This window comes from Camelina sativa, chromosome 20 (assembly GCF_000633955.1).
Source record: "Camelina sativa cultivar DH55 chromosome 20, Cs, whole genome shotgun sequence".
In the NCBI taxonomy this organism is placed as follows: Eukaryota; Viridiplantae; Streptophyta; class Magnoliopsida; order Brassicales; family Brassicaceae; genus Camelina; species Camelina sativa.
Genome location: NC_025704.1, coordinates 18,526,272 through 18,545,857, shown reverse-complemented (window position 1 = coordinate 18,545,857; position 19,586 = coordinate 18,526,272). Strand labels below are relative to the sequence as shown.

Below are 19,586 nucleotides of genomic sequence, written 5' to 3'. Positions count from 1 at the left end.
GCCAAACCCACTAATTGAAAAAGAGACACCCAACATTACAGAACTACTTTAGTCCATTAGAATGTTTAATAATGGACTAAACCCCATTTTAATTGAAAAGGATTTTTCTTTCTTATGGTTTACTTAATTCATTGTTACGTTCTTTCTTTTGGTATCAACTTTTTTTATGGGTATCAACACAACTTACAAACAATGAGACATTGAGACAATTGAATCAACTCATGTCATGATGGCTGTGACCAAAAAACGCATTTCGAACTTCAAGATGAATGTCACAAACGTAAGGCTATCGCTGATCTATTTATATACAAGGCAAAGTGTTACTTAAAAGTCGTGGCATGTTGTGATAGAGATGAAGATGAAGAAGAATGGAGGAAGAGACAGACCACAGACATATCGTCCATGGAGATTCCTCGTCTCTTTTTCTTCCAAGCCCGAACTGCTTGCTCTACTAACCGCTTAGCCGCCTTTGGCCGCTCAGCCGTGGAGGAAACAATCTCTACAGCCTCTTGGTTAGAGATCACATCCCATATCTGTTATATTCAATCCAAATAAAGGTAAAGATTGGTTAATAACTTTGCTGATGAATAAATAAATGAGGAGTGTGTACAACTCGGATGATGATTGTAAGTATTTACAATATTGTAAAGATGATTGTAACCTATATATATTAGGTTTGTAAGTATTTACCCCATCACTGGCCAAGATGATGAAGTGGTCTTTAGTAGAGATATGCCTTTGAGTGACTTCAGGGACTGAGACCAATCCGTAATCTTTGATACAGTAGTCACCGAATGCTCTCGACATTGCGAGCCCCGGTGTTTTTGCGTCCGGCTGCCACACACGGTGTACTCCAGGCTCATCTTCTAGACAGAAAACCCGCCCTTGGCATCCAAGTATCCGCTCCTCCTCCTCTGTTTTATTTTTTTTTATTTCAAAGCAAAACAAATTCAAGAATTAGGAATCAAGAGTTTACCACAATAAGATTCATATTTTGTATGCTACTCTGAATTCTAGGACCATGGAATCCGAGTTTAAGAGGGATTAAGAAAACTAACGTGGTAGATTCGGTTTGAAATCAAGGGTGAGCTGAACCGCAACCAAGCTTTCCTCGTCCGAAACCGTGGCTAGTACTGCTCTTGAATCGCCTACATTCGCTACATAAATAACGTCACCCTATATATGCCAAAAATACCATTAATCAGTGAACATACATATATATATATATATATATATATATATATATATATATTCTCAAAAGAGTTAACTAAGTAACTAACAATAGGAAACTATTCATATTAAGTCTTACCTGTCTGACAATTGTTAGAGATGTTGAGCCGCTGTAGTAAGCATCGATCTTGCGGTGATGTTCAAGCTCTTGATCAACGGTTGCACATGTTTTGAGATAAGATTGCTTCCATATGTCGAATCTCGAGAGCTTTTTATTAGAGCCTTCGAGATCTAGTGTGGCCTGAGCAAGAATATTTTGCCAGTTGCAGAGAAGCGATGAAGGCATTGAGTTTCTTACATGTTTGGATACATAGTGACCCCATGGACCGTGTCCATCGAATATCCCGCAAAAAATCATGTCTTCTTGGCACCCAAATCCCTATTTACAAAAGATAAACGAGATTCTTACAAAAATAAGTACTTTTTCATAAGATAAATATACTCATTAACGTGGTAAATAGCATAACACATTATAAAAATCTAGCTGCTGTTGAGTTGCTAACATCAAAAAGAACCAAGCAAACTAACAAACAAAAGCAAACACAGAAAGAAAACACCAAATACTAACTTAAGAGGGTAGTAATGTACCTCCCAAACGAGAGCACAGTCCTGGTTAACGCCTTTTTCGCCGCGTTTAGAGAAAATAGAAGCCGAGTTATTAGAACCTTGTGCATTAACATAACCAGAGGATTTCAGAATCAGTTCTTTCTTCTTTGCGTCTTTAGCCATATCATCAGCAGCTTCCTTTGCGTCGCTGTTTCCATTGTTGTTCTTCACTCTCTTTATCGAAAATGTTCGAGCTAACCCATTGAACATCGAAGAGAAATGCCCCATTTTTTAATCACCCCGAAAGATGAAAATATCAAGAAATAACGACCTTAACTTTCTTGTTATGCTTGACCTGATCCTGAATCTGTAAAAAAAGATAAAACGAGAAACAAGAAATTGTTTAGAAACTTGGATATATAGTAAACGTGTTTAGGGTGAGATAATATAATGTCAAAAGTAGCAAAAAAAAAATCAGATTTGCGGGGAAAAAACAGAGGGTAAAACTTAAACGTAAGAAGATGAGTCATAGTGTTATGAATCTAGACTACCAAAAAAAAAAAAAAATTACACTTTCGTGGAATATTCATAAGTATGACATGGAATTCCATTGAAACAAGTTTCTGAGATTTATCTTTGTGATATAAATATGAGAAAAAATGTTTTTTGACGTGAAGGGAAATCGAGTTTCTGTTTATAGAAAACACATCTAGAGATATTTCTTAATAAGGAAATGAAAAAACAAGTTGCAAGAATCCAAGATTCTTCTCTTTTGCTTTTTCCAGGAAAACTAACACAACTTTCTCAGCATGTTGTTGCTTAATACTATATATTAATATATGAATACCCAAAAGGGTAAAAGAAGCAAACACACTTAATCTCCACAGAAATTTGCTTCAAAAATAAGTTTAAAGCTTTTCTGATTTTTATAACCATTGGATAAGATAAAATTTCTAAATCTTTACTGACTGAGAAAAAAGTAGAAGAACCCCAAGAAAGGTGTCTCTTAAGCTTTCATTTGGATCTTCATTTTCTCAATCAGATTCTTAATAGATGTATAAAGATAGAGAAAGATAGAGGGACCTTTGAAATGTCACGTAAGGATGAAGCGCCGGAGGTATGATGTAAGGTCGGAAAAAGCTGACGTAACACCTCAACGGTGAAGAAGATTTAGCTAATGGAGCATCGATGAGAGAACAATATATCAGAATCCATTTTAATGCTCCAAAGAGATTTAAATGAAACAATTAAGGAATGAAATTGAATTTTTAATTAAAAGTTTTCTGGTACGTTTTTTCCGATCGCTGTTCATTTTTTTTCTTAATCTTGTGGTAGGAGAAAGGACAAAGAAGTAGCACGACATCGTCTTCGGTTTGGTCTTTTGTGGTTGATATTAAAAAATTCATATAATTCAATTATTACGTTTCTCCAAGATATTTGTAGCTTATGTATAAATTCAAATGTACCACAAATATTATTCAATATAATTACATTTCTCCACGATATTTTGTTGATTATGATGATTTTTATATATGTTTCTCAAAGGAAATCAGTTTAAAATTTAAATTGGTTGATTTGAACAATATTATATATGTAATATAAGAAACAGCGTCGACTAAGAAGTTAAACAATTATCTCAAATTCAAACTGTTTAATTTGAGATATTATAAAATTTTAACAAACATAAAGAACTTAAACAATTTAAAATGGTGTCGAGATTTGATTGTACATTTTATATGATAAAGATATTAATATCAGAAAATGTGTAAATGATGAAATGGGTTATGCGATGGCTGGCTAGATGTGTCCCAATCGTTATATCAAAGGCCAAATAAAGCAGTTCCAAAAAAAAAGAAAAAAAGAAAAAAATCAGTAAAAATTTACAGTTCTTCAAGAATAATAATCAAATATTTTCTGATAATTTTATATTATTGTTATTCTTCACTTATTTTATAACTGGTATTTTTTCTTTCTTCAATTGCAGAAGTCAAACTTACGTAATTTTTATTTATGCGTAAGATAAAGTGATATACATCTTTAGCATTATCCGTACCGTAGAGAATGTCAACAGTTCCGTTATGTGTTCTTTAACTATTTATCAAATTATGTTGTGTGTTTAATCATTATTCGAATAATAGCAAGAACAAATGTTCTTAATTAGCATAAAATTAGGTAAGCGAAAGATACAAAACAATAAAATTGGGCAAGCAAGTAAAGAAAATCAAATTCGATAGTTGGAGAATTCAATCATACATATATAATAATGTTTGATAAAAAAAAACAGTATATAATAATGTTATCATTGATATTAGGGATTATTTATTTTAAAAAATTGTTATGAAAGATATTGCTACTTTTTTATATGGCATTACATCATATGATTATCGTGGTAACTATACTCTGGCATGTTAACGACATCAATCTAAAGTAAAATATACACGATATTGTTTGGGAGTGAGTATATTTAATTACGCGAGCATAGTTGATGTATTATATACGTTTGAATAAAATATTATCAAATTTACACACATCAAAAACCAATAATAAATTATTATCAATTATTTTTTCCAACCAAACAAAATTTATAGGTCAATATCCCATACTACTGTAATTTTTAAATTGTATAACTTTCACTCTGCATATACAAAGGTCAGTTTCATTATATTAATTTTGTAATTAAGTACATAAAATCTTCTACGATCACCTTCAGATTTAGATGCCTTATTCTTATTAAAATGAATTGTAGGCTTTGCGGTAAAGAATACAATCATACATTAAGACCCATGTTAAAACTCGCTAGGGGCTAATCAGTTGGTGGAGTGGGTCTAGGCCTAGCGAAAAAATAAGAGATTAAACGGGGATTAATCGGGGACTAGGGAGTTTTAGAAATCACTGGCGCTAGTCGGACGGTCGAAGTGGGCCTAGCGCCTAGCGAGAAAATCGGAGATGAAACGGGAATTAATCGGAGACTAGTTTTAGGGTTATTTTATTAAATTAACAATAAAATAAAAATATATTATACTAAATATATGTATAATTCTGTTTATATTAAAAGGAAAATATCAAATAAAATATAAAACTATAGTATTGTCATTAAAATTATGGTAAACACATAAAAACATCATTTTAAAGGAAAATTTTATGATTTTTGTTAAAAGTTATACATTAGTTATTGTAAAACATCATAATCTCTTAATTTAAATGCCTAAATAACAAAAATATTTATGTTTGATTTTTATTTGGTTCTAAAAAAAATTGGGATACACAAAATTAAGCGGAATTAAGCGGAAAATAATCGGACTAGAGATGCATAATCGGATAATCGATGCTAGGCGGGGATTAGTCATTAATCGAGGCGGAGAGGGTGGGCCTAGCGATTTTGTGGGGTGTAATCGGTGCTAGGCGGGAATTTTTAAAACAGGGGTTTTAGGGTTATTTTATTAAATAAATAATATAGTATTAAATCTATGTATAATTCTATTTATATTAAAAAAAATATCAAATAAAAAAGAAAACTTTATAATTTTCATTAAAAGTTTGTACATTAGTTATTGTAAAACATCACAAACTCTTAATTTAGATGTCTAAACAACAACAAAAATATTTGATTTATATTTGGCTCAAAAATAATAGATAAACACAAAATCAAGTTGGGAGTAATCAGATTAGGCGGGTTATAATCAAATTAAACGAGCATAATCAAATAATTGATGCTAGGCGGGGATTAGTCATTAATCGAGGCAGAGAGGGTGGACCTAGCGATTTTGCGGGGTGTAATTGGTGCTAGGCGGGGATTTTTAGAACATGGATTAAGACTATGGTTATCAAACAAATAAATAAAATAATAACAGTACTAATCTAAAACCCCTGTTTTAAAAATCCCCGCCTAGCACCGATTACGCTGCACAAAATCGCTAGGCCCACCCTCTCTGCCTCGATTAATGACTAATCCCTGCCTAACATCAATTATCTAATTATACTTGTCTACTTTGATTATAACCCATCTAATCCGATTACTTCCCGCTTAATTGTGTATATAATGATTATTTTTAGAGCCGAATATAAATCAAATTTTGTTGTTGTTGTTTAAAAATTTAAATTAAGAGTTTATGATGTTTTACAATAACTAATGTACAAACTTTTAATGAAAATCGTAAATTTTCTTTTAAAATTACATTTTTATATGTTTACAGTAATTTTAAAGAAAATACTATAGTTTTATATTTTATTTGATATTTTTATTTTAACATAAACAGAATTAATACATATACTTAATAATATATATCTTTATTTTATTAGTAATTTAACAAAATAACCCTAAAACTAGTCTCTGATTAATCTCCGCTTAATTCCCTATTTTCTTGTTAGGCACTAGGCCTACCCTGATCGCCCGATTAGCATCTAGCAATTTCTAAAACATGGTCTAAAACTAGTGTCACCAAAAATAAGTGGTACAAGAAAACAAGAGAAAAAAGTGTTATAATATTTACTGCAATATAGTGAATTTTTTTTTTTTTTTTTACATATCAGTCTTTTTATGATCTAAATATTTTGTATAGGATTCGGTGAATTTATAAAAAGATACTAGAAATTAGTTAAGATATTTTAAAGTTTTGATTATATTTGGATATGGATTTTGACTACCGACCAAATAAGAGGGGTAGAAAAAGCATGGAGCCGATAGAAATGACTTGACAATAATGCTCTATTTAACTTTTAGGAAAGTCTAATATAGAAGAAGCCACTGATTGTTATTTTTTTTCTTAACTCAAGCATTGCTATTTGCATCAACAAAATACTGGTAATTGTAATTCCATCAGAATTTTTCATCAACGTTTAAAGTTATTTTCTATAACTTGGCGAATCAATCAAAAAGACCATTAAAGAAAAAAAACTGCTAGAAATAACAAGCAATACAAGTAAAAATTCATGCAGACTCTATATCAATTTTTAAAATAAAAAAATAATCTCGAAGTTTAAATATATATATATATATATATATTTATATAGTATCTGCTATAAATATATCAATATTTAATACATTAGATAATTATACAGAATTTTAAATAATAAAGCATCCATTTATATAAAAATAAGTAAAATCTTTTGATATATCAAAGTTTTACAAAAAAATTCCGATTTTTATGTTACTTAAACTATGTATTTTTTGTTGGTTGTATCAACATCAATTTCATAAATTAGAAGTCGATATTGAAAAATAACATTGTACATTGATAAATCAACGGTCCCATAACTGTTAATGATAATGACAAAATCGTCTAAAACCACTTACACTCAATTTTGTCTCTATAACTCGAGCACCATCTTGTCATTTTCATAAATAAAAATTTTTCTTTGCCATAAGATGTAAATTTCCTAGATATTACATTGAAATCAAGATTCGTTTTATATTTACTGGTTGAAAACCATATATGTTTAGTATTTAATCCATTTATAGTGGCTACAAAAACATGGGTTTTTTTGTGTGCAAAAAGCTACAAAAGCATGCCTAGCTTCTTAGCAATCAGGCATTTGTTCATAAATGTTGAGATCTATTGAAACTAAAGTTTAGTACTCTATTGTTCGAGTATATCAATTGTCTTCCAAAAAGTCATAATTTACAAAACATAAACATTTTTCTAATAATGTTTTTACCAACTTACACCTAAAACCTATACCCAACAAAAAAAAGAGGACACATGACCAAGAAATAGTTCTAAGCAATTCCAAAAATAGTTCTATACCATTGACATTTCCACATCTCCACCTTCATGCACCGGCCGCCTGGTAAACCATATAGTTTTAAATATATATAATAATGTTTCGTCTTATATATTTGTATTTTTTGAAATAATAATTTAATAACTAATTTTCATATACCAATATGTACATTCATTTTATATCTCTGTAAGTCTAGACTGTGTGCCCAAGAGGATATTGAATGACAAAACCAATTCTTGACAACTCAAACTTCACCACTGATAAGAATAAAACGATAACGATAACATCTATATTATAAGTATTATATTCGGTTTAACATAACGATAACATCTATATTATAAGTATTATATTCGGTTTACCATAACGATAACATCTAAATAAGTATGTCATTCTCAACAGTTAATTAAAAAATAAAAAAACTTACCAGAAAAATAAAAGTAAAAATAAAAAATATCACTTTCAGAGATAAATCATTGAATTCAAACTCAAAAACGAATAATTCGAACTAATCATTTGCATAAGTTATTCGAATTTTGAAAGAGCCAATTTATCTTAATCTTTTTATGTATAAAAAATCGAATTGAATGGTTTGCACGCTAGTATAGTAACAATATATAAACGTATTGGCTTAGTAATCATTTAACTTCAACATGCGAACATACAATTGCTAATTAAAAAACCAACTGAGAGTACTTACTTAAATGGGTAAAAAGGCTAATGGAGAAAGCCAATTTGAGTAATGCAAAATGCATACTATTAAAGTACGTAGGTCGCGCGTACACGTTTTACATAAGGGAACCTAAAGTATAGATAAACAGTTTTACATAAAGTATACAAAAAAACAATCATATAATATTGGACATGTGAAATGGGCCATGTTTGATTGTACCTAAATCATTGAAACTATAAAAGTAATATACTTTATAAAAGGTGCATATATCTATATAATTAATAGATTAACATCGATTTAGTGTACTATTTCAAAAAGCTATATAAATAATCATCGAATCACATAGAAATATCTCAAACAACAATGCATCAAATATCATGTTGTTGTTTGAACGTTTACAAAGTGTTAATATATGCAATAGACAGCTCACGAAAAAAGAGTTGATTGGTTTGGTTCGATTCGTTATTATATCATCATGAGTCCTATATTCCGGTCTAATCAAAGATATTTTTGATTCGCTTACTACTATATTCCGGTTTGGATCTCAAAGGGAATGAACCGAAATTGGAAACCGTAACGTGACAGGTCGCAATAATAGTTAGACGCCGTGACGAAATTGGACGTTGAAGGTTCTCTATCATCGCCCATCGGGTTTCACATTACTCGAGAAGGGGAATAAGTCAGTGGGACAATTGTGGGGACTGTGGTTCTGACCGCTTGTGACGGTAGTGGGACCTAAAAGAACACGCATAAGAAAACAAGAAACACTGATTCTTCTGTTTTGTGTATTCGTTGGATGAAATGAATCCCCAATATGTCGGCAACAATCATGCAACAAACATCAAATCTTTTTCTCTGTTTTTAATAATCTTTTGGCGTTTTGATTGTAGTAAATAAAGAAAGGGGTTTTCGACAGGTTGGAATTTGAATTTTCAAACCATTTAAATGCACATTTAAAGATTTTTAAAAAAATATTTTGTGTCAGTTTTTTTATTCATAAACAAATAGCCTAGTGTGTATTTAAAAACAGTAACATACTAAACATAGACCAAAAGATATCCGTATCTTTCAAATCTTGTGAAACTAAAAGAATACGTGTTCGGTGTTCTTATTAGATCTGAGCCGACGTGGTAATGAGTCATATGACCTATGCATGAACACGTGATGAGAGAAACAGAGACTCACTAGCCACTCCACCAAGAGAATTTTTTGGTGTGGCCGTGTGAGCGGAGAGAGAGCCTCGATTAGTGATCGGTTCCCATTTTTGTGGGGAAGTTTACAGTTCGGCAACTGAACCTAGTCTAGAACCATCACATGCATGATTAGTTGATTATGATGAATTCGGTTTTCGCAGGGCCCACTCGCGAGCACAACCTTTCAGAACCTTTTGGATAAAACGTTACATTCTAGTAGGACACACATGGTACATGAGAGGCGGTTCACCCGGCTAAGTCACTCTCAAGTCTTAAGTAGAGAGACTCATCACAGCCTTTTAAAGATTTTCAAAGGGAACACTTTTTTGGTTTTAAAAAAAAATTCCTGCTAAAATAATGATTCGTATTTGAAATTTTCGATGATTGAGAAAAATACTAGCTATAGTTTACTAATTAACGGAAATATATATATACGATAAACTAGATATTGGAAGAAAAAACAATGTGAATAAAGTTACATGGATATATAACTCTTCAGCATTGGATTGGTCAATCCGAAAACTGTTGTTATACAGTTTTGGTGTGGTGGACAAATAGGAAACTAACTTTTTTTTTTTTTGTGAAAAGAGTTCTTACGTTGAGTTTTTATGTTGAGTGAGTTTTTTATGTTGTATTTTGACTGTTGTTAACTGATTTTTTTTTTAATTTTTACATTGACTGATTTCTGGGGTAAAAAAAGAAAACCCGAATGTTGCATGATCTTGGAGCAGAAAAGCCCATTAGATTAGCATAAGCCCTATAATAATGTATTATACACCCATGAAATGAATTTGAGGTGATATTTTCCAGAATCGGTTCAATAAACCGATTTCATGAAATTGAAACTGAGATTGCGTTGGGTTCGGTTTACTCGATACACAAACCAAAACATCAAAACAAACTTTGAAGCAGAGCCGTGCTTACCCTTGGGCAAAAAGGGCAAATGCCCCAGGCCACCAAAAAAAAAACTAAAATTTTAGGCCACATTTTATATAAAAAGTAAGCTTATATTTAGTTAAGTTAATATAATTTGGTTTTAATAATGGAAATTTTTTATTAGAAATTGTATATATTAAAAATAGTTTAAGTTTTATTGAGATTTTCAATAAATTCCTTACTAATATATAACAACATAAGTCAAGAAAAAGTATTTAAACAAAGAATGACTAAAAGTAGTACATGTGGATAATTACTATAGAACATTGTGAGTTAAAAAAATGATCTTAATTTTTATTTTCATATTATTGGTTTTGTTATTAACATTTTATTTTTATTTAATATTAAAATAATTTACTAATAAATATACAAAAGTGAACAAAAAAAATTGCCCTAGGCCTCCATAAATGTGAGCACGGCACTGCTTTGAAGAGAGATGATGAAAAAAAAACTTACCTGAGTTGAACCCGAGCTCCGTTGAATCTAATCTCGTGTATATCTCGACAAAGTTGTAGGTGTTGAACCAGAAACTAATTTGAGCTTACAGTTATAAAACAACATACAATAGAGAAGGAAACGATCAAGAAGCAAAAGATCTTCTGGATTAGGTAATAAAAAGCAAAGAAAATTAGGGGGGGAAAACGACAAAAGAGCTTAAACCACATGATTGTTTGTTGGTACCGACGAATCATGATTTGGTAATTACCTTGGTCAAGGGGCAACCGGGCAAGAACAACGAGTCAAAATGTGGTCGGTTTGTTTTTCTATTGCGTACGTGTTCACTTCACTGTTCATGCTTAAATGCCATGAATGGTAACTTATAAAAGTGGGATTGGAAAGTGAAAACCACACAAAACGATTTTTGTCACCAATCAAAATTTTTTTTTAGCAATTTGCGGTTTTTCTTAAAAGTAAAAAAAAAAAAGAATTTGCAGATTTTATTGCTGGATAATGTATTGAACCGCACTCTCATATGATATCAACCTTTTACCTAGTGGTTTTGTCCAATAACGTAATATTTATCCTGTAATTTTTTTTTTTACTCACATGTACCTATATAGAATATATTATATTTTCTCTCATTTCTCCTCTCATCTCTCTTTTTTTTTCATCTACTCACATGTACCTTGGATCCGATAGCTCCGTTTTTTTCTTTTTTTGTGACAATCGGACCAACGGCTCTGTTTAGAATCTGAGTTAATCATAAACCATAATGCTGCAGGAATAACTGATTGTGCTCCTGCTGCAACACCTCTACCATTAGAACTTCAGAAAGTCAAAGGACAAGAGGACATGTTCGATAATCCAACTTTTTTCAGAAGTTTGGTTGGCAAACTGCAATATCTCACTCTGACTAGACCGGATATTCAATATGCAGTCAATTTGGTGTGTCAAAGGATGCACTCACCTACAGTGGCAGATTTCAGTCTCCTCAAAAGGATTATTCGATACATCAAAGGTACCATTGATCATGGTCTTTCTTTCAGTCAAAATACTGATTCTACCTTACGTGCCTACAGTGACAGTGATTGGGGTGGCTGTCAAAGTACTAGTCGGTCCACAGGAGGATTCTGCACATTTCTTGGCTCAAATATCATTTCTTGGTCGGCTAAACGTCAACCATCAGTCTCACGAAGCTCCACTGGAGCAGAGTACCGCTGCCTATCCGACACTGCAGCTGAAGTAAACTGGATAAGAGATCTGTTAGAGAACATTGGCATGCCTCCTTCTTAAGTCCCAGAGATGTACTGTGACAATCTGTCCGCGGTATATCTCTCTGCAAATCCCACTATGAACAAACAGTCTAAGCATTTCAAGACGCATTATCATTATGTGAGAGAACAAGTTGCAGAAGGGCCACTGACGGTCTACCACATTCCATCTGCTCACCAATTGGCAGATATCTTCACAAAGTCCTTACCAATCACAGTGTTCAATGATCTCAAGGTCAAACTTGGTGTAGTCTCACTGCCCACACAAAGTTTGAGGGGGGGGGGGGGNGGGGGGTGTAAAGCAGAACAACGCTGCTCTTGTTGTTTCGGTCCAATAAGGTAAGAAGGTGGGCCTTGTCAAGGATGTCCAGCCCATTAAGATTCTAAGTCGAGAAATGCCCTGCAACGGTAACAAAGCAGAACCATGTGTACCTTGCCGTACAGTCAAACCATTGCAGACAGCTCACTCTACAGCTCACACAACGCTCCAAACTGCGAACAGATTCACTCCTCTAGGATCTGCAATCCTCTGCAGATGATGACACTTGTCAGGGAACAATCCCAATCTTGTAAACCTAAGACTTGTCTATATAAAGATTATGTGATGTAATAAGCAACAATAAGATGAAATTATCCTATTAAGCCACCATCTCTTCTCGTTTACTAGGGTTATCGACTCTTCCTTTCATGGTATCAGAGCGCTGGTAATACGATCTATGGCTCCAGAAGATTCTTTTTCTTCTTCTCCTCTTTGTATTTCTCAAGTTGTGACTCTCAAACTATCAGAGTCCAACTATCTCTTATGGAAGACTCAATTCAAATCCTTCCTCTCACCACAAATGTTACTCAGATACGTCAATGGTTCGATAACACGTCATGCTGCTACTCGACCTGCAACTACACGTCCTGCTGGAGTTGAAGGTCCCTCTGAAGAGCCTAACCCAGAATTTGTGAAGTGGGTTCGTAATGACCAGCTGGTCATGGCCTGGATCTTTGGTTCGCTTATGGAACCAGCTTTGCGGGCAGTATACGGTATGCAATCTGTTTATGAGGTATGGAATGCTCTAGCTAAAAAGTTAAATAGGGTGTCTACTACTAGGAAATTTGAGTTGCAGAACCGTTTGAGAGACTGTCTTAAAATAGGAAGAACAATGGAAGAGTATCTTAGTGAACTGAAACAGATCTATGACCAACTTGATTCTATTGGCTTCCCTATGAATGATATAGAAAAGATTCATGGCTTGCTGACTGGCCTTGGTAAGGAGTATGAGTCGGTCACTACTGTTATTGAACACTCTATGGATTCGGTTCCTGGTCCCTGCTATGAAGATGTTGTGTTTAAAGTCATCTCTTTTGATGATAAGCTGAAAACTTACAACACTGCGCATGTGGTTTCGCCTCACTTGGCGTTTCAAACTGAAAAGGCTACTTCGATAGAGGTAGTTCAAACACCAGAGGAGGTCGTTCAGGATCTAGAGGCGGCTACAGAGGCAGGGGAAATTACTCTACCAGAGGTTGAGGTTTTCAGCAGCATGGAAGTGGTCAGAGTACTCAATCCAATGTCTCCTCTCGACCAACTTATCAGATATGTGGGAAGTATGGACACAGTGCCTTCAAGTGTTACAATCGATACAATGAGTCTCTTCCGGAGCCAGAACTGCCTGTTGCTTTAGCTGCTATGCGTATTTCTGATGGAGAACAACACACTGGCACTGAGTGGTTACCGGATAGTGGCTCTATAGCTCATATCACCAACTCTACAACAAACCTACAACAAGCTCAAACATATCAAGGTCATGACTCGGTAATGGTTGGTAATGGTGAATTCTTACCTATACGCATATTGGTTCGATTCCTCTGCAGACTGTATAAGGTACTTTTCTTCCTCTTAATGATGTGTTAGTCAGTCCTAACAATACCAAGTCTCTGTTGTCCGTTTCAAAGCTCTGTGGCGACTACCCTTGTTCTATTAAATTTGACTCTGATGGTGTGCATGTAAATGATAAGCATACCAAACAGCTCCTCACAACCGGAAACCAGAGTAAGGACCACTATGTTCTGGCTAATCCTGCGTTTGGTTCTTTCTATTCGACTCGTCAAATGGCTGCTAGTGATGAAGTTTGGCACAAACGTTTGGGGCATCCAAGTGCAGAAGTCTTACAAATCTTATCTAATGCTGAAGCTATCTCAATAAACAAGCGCACCAACAAGCTGTGTGAACCTTGCAGACTTGGAAAGAGTGTTCAACTCCCTTTTTCTTCTTCTACTTTTGTAGCTAGTAAACCTCTTGAGAGGATACATTGTGATTTGTGGAGACCTGCTCCAATCACATCTGTTCAGGGGTTTAGATACTATGTTATCTTTGTTGACAATTACTCTCGCTTTTGTTGGTTCTATCTATTGAAGAATAAATAAGAATTCTACTCAGTTTTTGTGTTGTTTCAAAAGTTTGTTGAGAATCAGCTGAATCAGAAAATCAAGATGTTTCAGTGTGATGGTGGTGGTGAATTTGTTAACTCTCAATTTGTCAATCATCTTGCAAACTGTGGAATCAAGCAATTTATCTCTTGTCCCTATACCCCTCAACATAATGGTTTAGCAGAAAGAAAACATAGATACTTAACAGAGTTGAGTCTCAACATGATGTTTCAGAGTAAAGTGCCACAACAGTACTAGGTTGAATCATTCTTCACTGCCAACTATCTGAGTAACTTACTAACTTCTTCGGTGCTTTCAGACTCAAAAAGTCCACATGAAGCTCTGTTTGCACAAAAACCAGATTATTCTGCATTACGAGTTTTTGGCAGTGTATGTTATCAAACTCTTCGTGCTTATGGGAACAATAAATTTGATCCCAAATCCTTAAAATGTGTTTTCCTCGGCTACAATGAGAAGTACAAAGGGTATCAGTGCATCTACCCTCCTACTGGTCGTGTCTATATTAGTAGACATGTTCTTTTTGATGAAAATGCTTATCCCTTTGTCGATGAGTACTCGGCTTTAATCCCTGCAGCAACAACACCATTGTTGTCGGCTTGGCAATGTGGTTCTCAGTCTACTCCAGTGCAGCAACCTGACACTTCTTCCACGTTCATGATGAGATTGTAGTACCAAGCTCGGTTGCCTCAGAGTCTCCTCAACCTGCAATTGTCGAACAACAGAACAACACTGATCTTGTTGAGGATCCTGCTCTTATCTCAGGCGATGATGCTCATGAACACACAAATTCTGATGATGAGTCTCTGCATGAAGATCAAGCTCCCTTATTTACAGAAGCAGATTTTCCTCCACTTGTCGCTCTAACAGTTAATCAGCACCCTATGATCACAAGAGGGAAAGATGGTGTACGGAAACCTAATCCAAAGTATGCTCTCACCATCACTCAAACACCGGTTCAGGAACCTGAGACGGTAGCTTCGGCTCTCAAACATCCGGGGTGGATATGAGCAATGGGAGAAGAAGTAGAAACATTTGTTGAGACTAACAATTTTGATTTGGTTCCACATGAAGAAGTAATGAATGTTCTCGGCTGCAGGTGGGTTAAAACAAAGATCAATGCTGATGGTAGCCTGGATAAACTCAGAGTACGTCTCGTGGCAAAAGGTTATGATCAGGAAGAGGGAGTTGATTTCCTTGAAACATATAGTCCAGTTGTACAAACTGCTACAGTGCGTCTCATTCTTCATGCTGCAACAGTTCACAAGTGGCCCCTGAAACAACTTGATGTTAAGAATGATTTTTTGCATGGAGATTTGACAGAAACAGTCTACATGAGACAACCACCTAGATTTGAAGATAAGGAAAATCCATCTCATGTGTGGAAATTGAACAAAGCAGTATATGGTTTAAAACAAGCACCACGTGCCTGGTTCGACAAGTTCAGCACATTTCTTCTAAAATTTGGCTTTACATGTAGTTTGAAGGATCCCTCACTCTTCGTTTATGACAGAGGTAATGACATCATTGTGCTGCTCCTCTACGTTGATGATATAATCTTGACAGGGAGCAATCCGGAGCTGCTCAACAAGCTTCTCCAAGAACTAAGTGAAGAATTTCGTATGAAAGATTTGGGGAAGATGAGTTACTTTCTCGGGATAAAATGTCACTACCATTCTGACGATTTATTTCTCAATCAACACATATATGCGGAGGATCTTCTTATTGCTGCAGGAATGACTGATTTTGCTCCTGCTGCAACACCTCTACTATTGGAACTTCAGAAAGTCAAAGGACAAGAGGACATGTTCGATAATCCAACTTTTTCAGAAGTTTAGCTGGCAAACTGCAATATCTCACTCTGACCAGACCGAATATTCAATTCGCAGTCAATTTGGTGTGTCAAAGGATGCACTCACCTACAGTGGCAGATTTCAGTCTCCTCAAAAGGATTATTCGATACATCAAAGGTACCATTGATCATGGTCTTTCTTTCAGTCAAAACACTGATTATACCTTACGTGCCTACAGTGACAGTGATTGGGGTGGCTGTCAAAGTACTAGTCGGTCCACAAGAGGATTCTGCACATTTCTTGGCTCAAATACCATTTCTTGGTCGGCTAAATGTCAACCATCAATCTCACGAAGCTCCACTGAAGCAGAGTACCGCTGCCTATCCGACACTGCAGCTGAAGTAAACTGGATAAGAGATCTGTTAGAGAACATTGGCATGCCTTCTTCTCAAGTCCCAGAGATGTACTGTGACAATCTGTCCGCGGTATATCTCTCTGCAAATCCCACTCTGCACAAACAGTCTAAGCATTTCAAGACGCATTATCATTATGTGAGAGAACAGGTTGCAGAAGGGTCACTGACGGTCTACCACATTCCATCTGCTCATCAATTGGCAGATATCTTCACAAAGTCCTTACCAATCCCGATGTTCAATGATCTCAAGTTCAAACTTGGTGTAGTCTCACCGCCCACACAAAGTTTGACGGGNGGGTGTAAAGCATAACAACACTGCTCTTGTTTTTTCGGTCCAACAAGGTAAGAAGGTGGGCCTCGTCAAGGTTGTCCAGCCCATTAAGATTCTAAGTCGAGAAATGCTCTGCAACGGTAACAAAGCAGAACCATGTGCACCTTGCTGTACAGTCAAACCATTGCAGACAGCTCACTCTACAGCTCACACAACGCTCCAAACTGCGAACAGATTCGCTCCTCTAGGATTTGCAATCCTCTGCAGATGATGACACTTGTCAGGGAACAATCCTAATCTTGTCAACCTAAGACTTGTCTATATAAAGACTATGTGATGTAATAAGCAACAATAAGATGAAATTATCCTTGTAAGCCACCATCTCTTCTCGTTTACTAGGGTTATCGACTCTTGCTTTCAAAAGTCCTTGTGCCCCAAGTGAAGCCGTACTCATCGATGGGTCAAAGCTAGAAACAGAGTGAGGGAGTTGGGAGAAGCTACCGTTGTCATGGTTATAGAGAAACACTGAAACTTTGCTTTGATGTTGTTGAGTCAATGATGGCGTCTATAGGTCCTGTTCTGTTCTGCTCATCAATGATGGATCTGTTGTGAAGATGCCGGCAGAAGACACCATAGGGTTCTGATCGGGTTTTGTCTGGTTCTGTAACCAAAGAAGCTTATCTTATAACACCCGTAGAGCAATCTCTAACGAAGCCTCCATCTCCAATACTTTCTCAGAGAATTTGTTGTCCTTGATATCAAAAGATGTCTTCTTGTCTTTGAAGGTCTTCTTATTCAGAAACAGAGAAAGGTCTCTGCTTTTCTTGCGTCTCTCTCTATCGTTTAGTTTGCTGAATCTCTCCGCCATGTCTCGAACCTTGGATTGATCTTCCGGCCATGTCTTGACGAGTTCTCCGTCACGGTCATAGTATATAACACAGACTTCGATATCGCATAGGATTGAAAGCTCGGAGGCTTTCTTAAACATGGTCTGTTCTCTCAAAGGAAGATTTAGTTTCTTGAGAGAGAGAAAATAAAGAAGGACAATCTTCGAGATTTGAGAAGAATTAGTGTAAAACAAGGTTCAGGGCTATTATATAGAATTTGATTTCCATATATTTCATTAATTATAACTAGGTATGGAGCCCTGCGATATCGCGGAAGAACTCATTTTAGTAAAATATTCATTACAAAAATTCTTTAATTAAATTTATTTATTAAACTATTGGGATTTCTAAACTGTTTAATAAAAATTTCAAAAATATACAAATTTTTGAAACATTCTTTATATCTTTATTGAAAGATATTCTTTAAAAATAATCTTACCTTCACATATAATTAAATAAGTAATTAACAATGCTACACACATCAAATTAAACAAATTTTTACGATTAACTGCCATGAGATTACATTGCAGTCGTGTTATTTTGTTTGCTTTTATGCGTTTCGATTAACTGCCTTTCGTTCGCATCTTTTCAATGTAACCTTTAATCTTTGTCTTTTCGTCATAATTTTTCGTAAAATATTTTTTAATTTCTGAAAAATGAATAGATGCAATCTACAGTCGTATTTTTATATATTTTATGAACCGTTACAACTTGTTCTCTTGTTGTCAAATATGATATGTAAATGATTATATATATATATATATATATATATTTTTTTTTTTAAATGATAAAATTATGAATACATTGTATAAGACAATATAAATTTCTTAAATAATCATATAATAAATTACAAATATGAAAAATATTAATTGAGGACCATTCTTAAAATGACATAATGATTTGTTTAAATTCATTTTAATTAATTATTTTAGTATTTTTAGCATAACTCAAACATATATCTATTTCCAAAATCAATTTTTACTTCATACAAAATGAATAAAAATATTACTATTCACTCAACCAGTAAGAAAATTACCAATCCTCTCAAATTTGAATATAACTAAACAGAAAATTATAACATATTTTATTTATTTGAATCAAAACTCAGTTATATATTCATATAAAAAAGAATACATTTATTTTCATAAAGGCAGTATTGTAAATGAATATATAATACAAACAACTATCGTTTTATAGATGAAACATACTTTTTATTTTTACCTTGATATTTTATAATCAGATTTTTTTTTTAAATAGAAATATAGAAATCCATTTTTGTTTTCTATAATACAATTAGTTTTCTAATCAAAAAGCATGGAGTAGACAAATGTATACTTGTGACAAAAAAAAATAAACAAACATATACGAGCCAATATGCTCTCATTTTCTGAAAAACTAACTTGAACCACATTTTTTAACAGCTAAAAACAAAAATTTTGGTTTGGATTCATACCAATAGAATGATAACCCTCTATGAATAGATGGTTGTATACCTAGAGACTGAATATAATTAAATATTACAAGGATTAACAAAATATATTAAACTGGAATAAATTTCTCATAGTGATGAGACGTCATTTCTAGCAAATTCTCTTTTAACTAATACAAATATAAAGAAAATTTGAATACAATGATGAGAAGTTATTTATATATAGATTTTTAAAGATGTGAACAGACACAACTGTTTGAAAAAGACACAACTTTATATTCAACAGACGCAACTTTTTAGAGAGATGCAACTGTAAAAATTTACTGTCAAAAATATAAAATAAAGAA

General features: G+C 34.1%; 3 protein-coding genes and 1 pseudogene across 5 annotated transcripts; 2 read left to right on the top strand and 2 right to left on the bottom strand.

Moving 5' to 3' along the window:
* On the bottom strand, positions 210 to 10,850 carry LOC104771178 (probable protein phosphatase 2C 73). Of its 3 annotated transcripts, XM_010495662.2 has the most exons (7): positions 10,753 to 10,845; positions 2,860 to 2,950; positions 1,819 to 2,143; positions 1,310 to 1,609; positions 1,059 to 1,176; positions 691 to 914; positions 210 to 533 (listed from the first exon to the last, which is right to left on the bottom strand). In XM_010495662.2, the coding sequence occupies exons 3-7, from the start codon at positions 2,062 to 2,064 to the stop codon at positions 321 to 323; spliced, it is 1,101 nt and encodes a 366-aa protein (XP_010493964.1). In that variant the 5' UTR covers positions 2,065 to 2,143; positions 2,860 to 2,950; positions 10,753 to 10,845; the 3' UTR covers positions 210 to 320. The 3 variants fall into 3 exon arrangements, with proteins under 3 accessions (XP_010493964.1, XP_010493965.1, XP_010493963.1); XM_010495663.2 differs by lacking the exon at positions 2,860 to 2,950 and having other exon boundaries at positions 10,753 to 10,850; XM_010495661.2 differs by lacking the exon at positions 10,753 to 10,845 and having other exon boundaries at positions 2,860 to 3,136.
* On the top strand, positions 11,103 to 12,030 carry LOC109131215 (uncharacterized mitochondrial protein AtMg00810-like). Its single transcript, XM_019241904.1, has 2 exons — positions 11,103 to 11,109; positions 11,519 to 12,030. The coding sequence occupies exons 1-2, from the start codon at positions 11,103 to 11,105 to the stop codon at positions 12,028 to 12,030; spliced, it is 519 nt and encodes a 172-aa protein (XP_019097449.1).
* Positions 12,725 to 15,454, top strand: LOC104772640. The gene is made up of 6 exons (XM_010497231.1): positions 12,725 to 13,528; positions 13,594 to 13,881; positions 14,016 to 14,363; positions 14,457 to 14,661; positions 14,746 to 15,054; positions 15,117 to 15,454. The coding sequence occupies exons 1-6, from the start codon at positions 12,725 to 12,727 to the stop codon at positions 15,452 to 15,454; spliced, it is 2,292 nt and encodes a 763-aa protein (XP_010495533.1).
* LOC109131214 lies at positions 17,489 to 17,920 on the bottom strand (annotated as a pseudogene).

Coding starts and splice junctions, on each gene's coding strand:
- LOC104771178 (XM_010495663.2), bottom strand. CDS start 2,064: ATGGGGCATTTCTCTTCGATGTTCAATGGGTTAGCTCGAACATTTTCG. Junction 1,610..1,818: donor ACTGTGCTCTCGTTTGGGAG/GTACATTACTAC, acceptor TTTTGTAAATAG/GGATTTGGGTGCCAAGAAGA. Junction 534..690: donor TCATCTTGGCCAGTGATGGG/GTAAATACTTAC, acceptor TGAATATAACAG/ATATGGGATGTGATCTCTAA.
- LOC104772640 (XM_010497231.1), top strand. CDS start 12,725: ATGGCTCCAGAAGATTCTTTTTCTTCTTCTCCTCTTTGTATTTCTCAA. Junction 13,882..14,015: donor TCCTCTGCAGACTGTATAAG/GTACTTTTCTTC, acceptor GTAAATGATAAG/CATACCAAACAGCTCCTCAC. Junction 14,662..14,745: donor TCTCAACATGATGTTTCAGA/GTAAAGTGCCAC, acceptor CGGTGCTTTCAG/ACTCAAAAAGTCCACATGAA.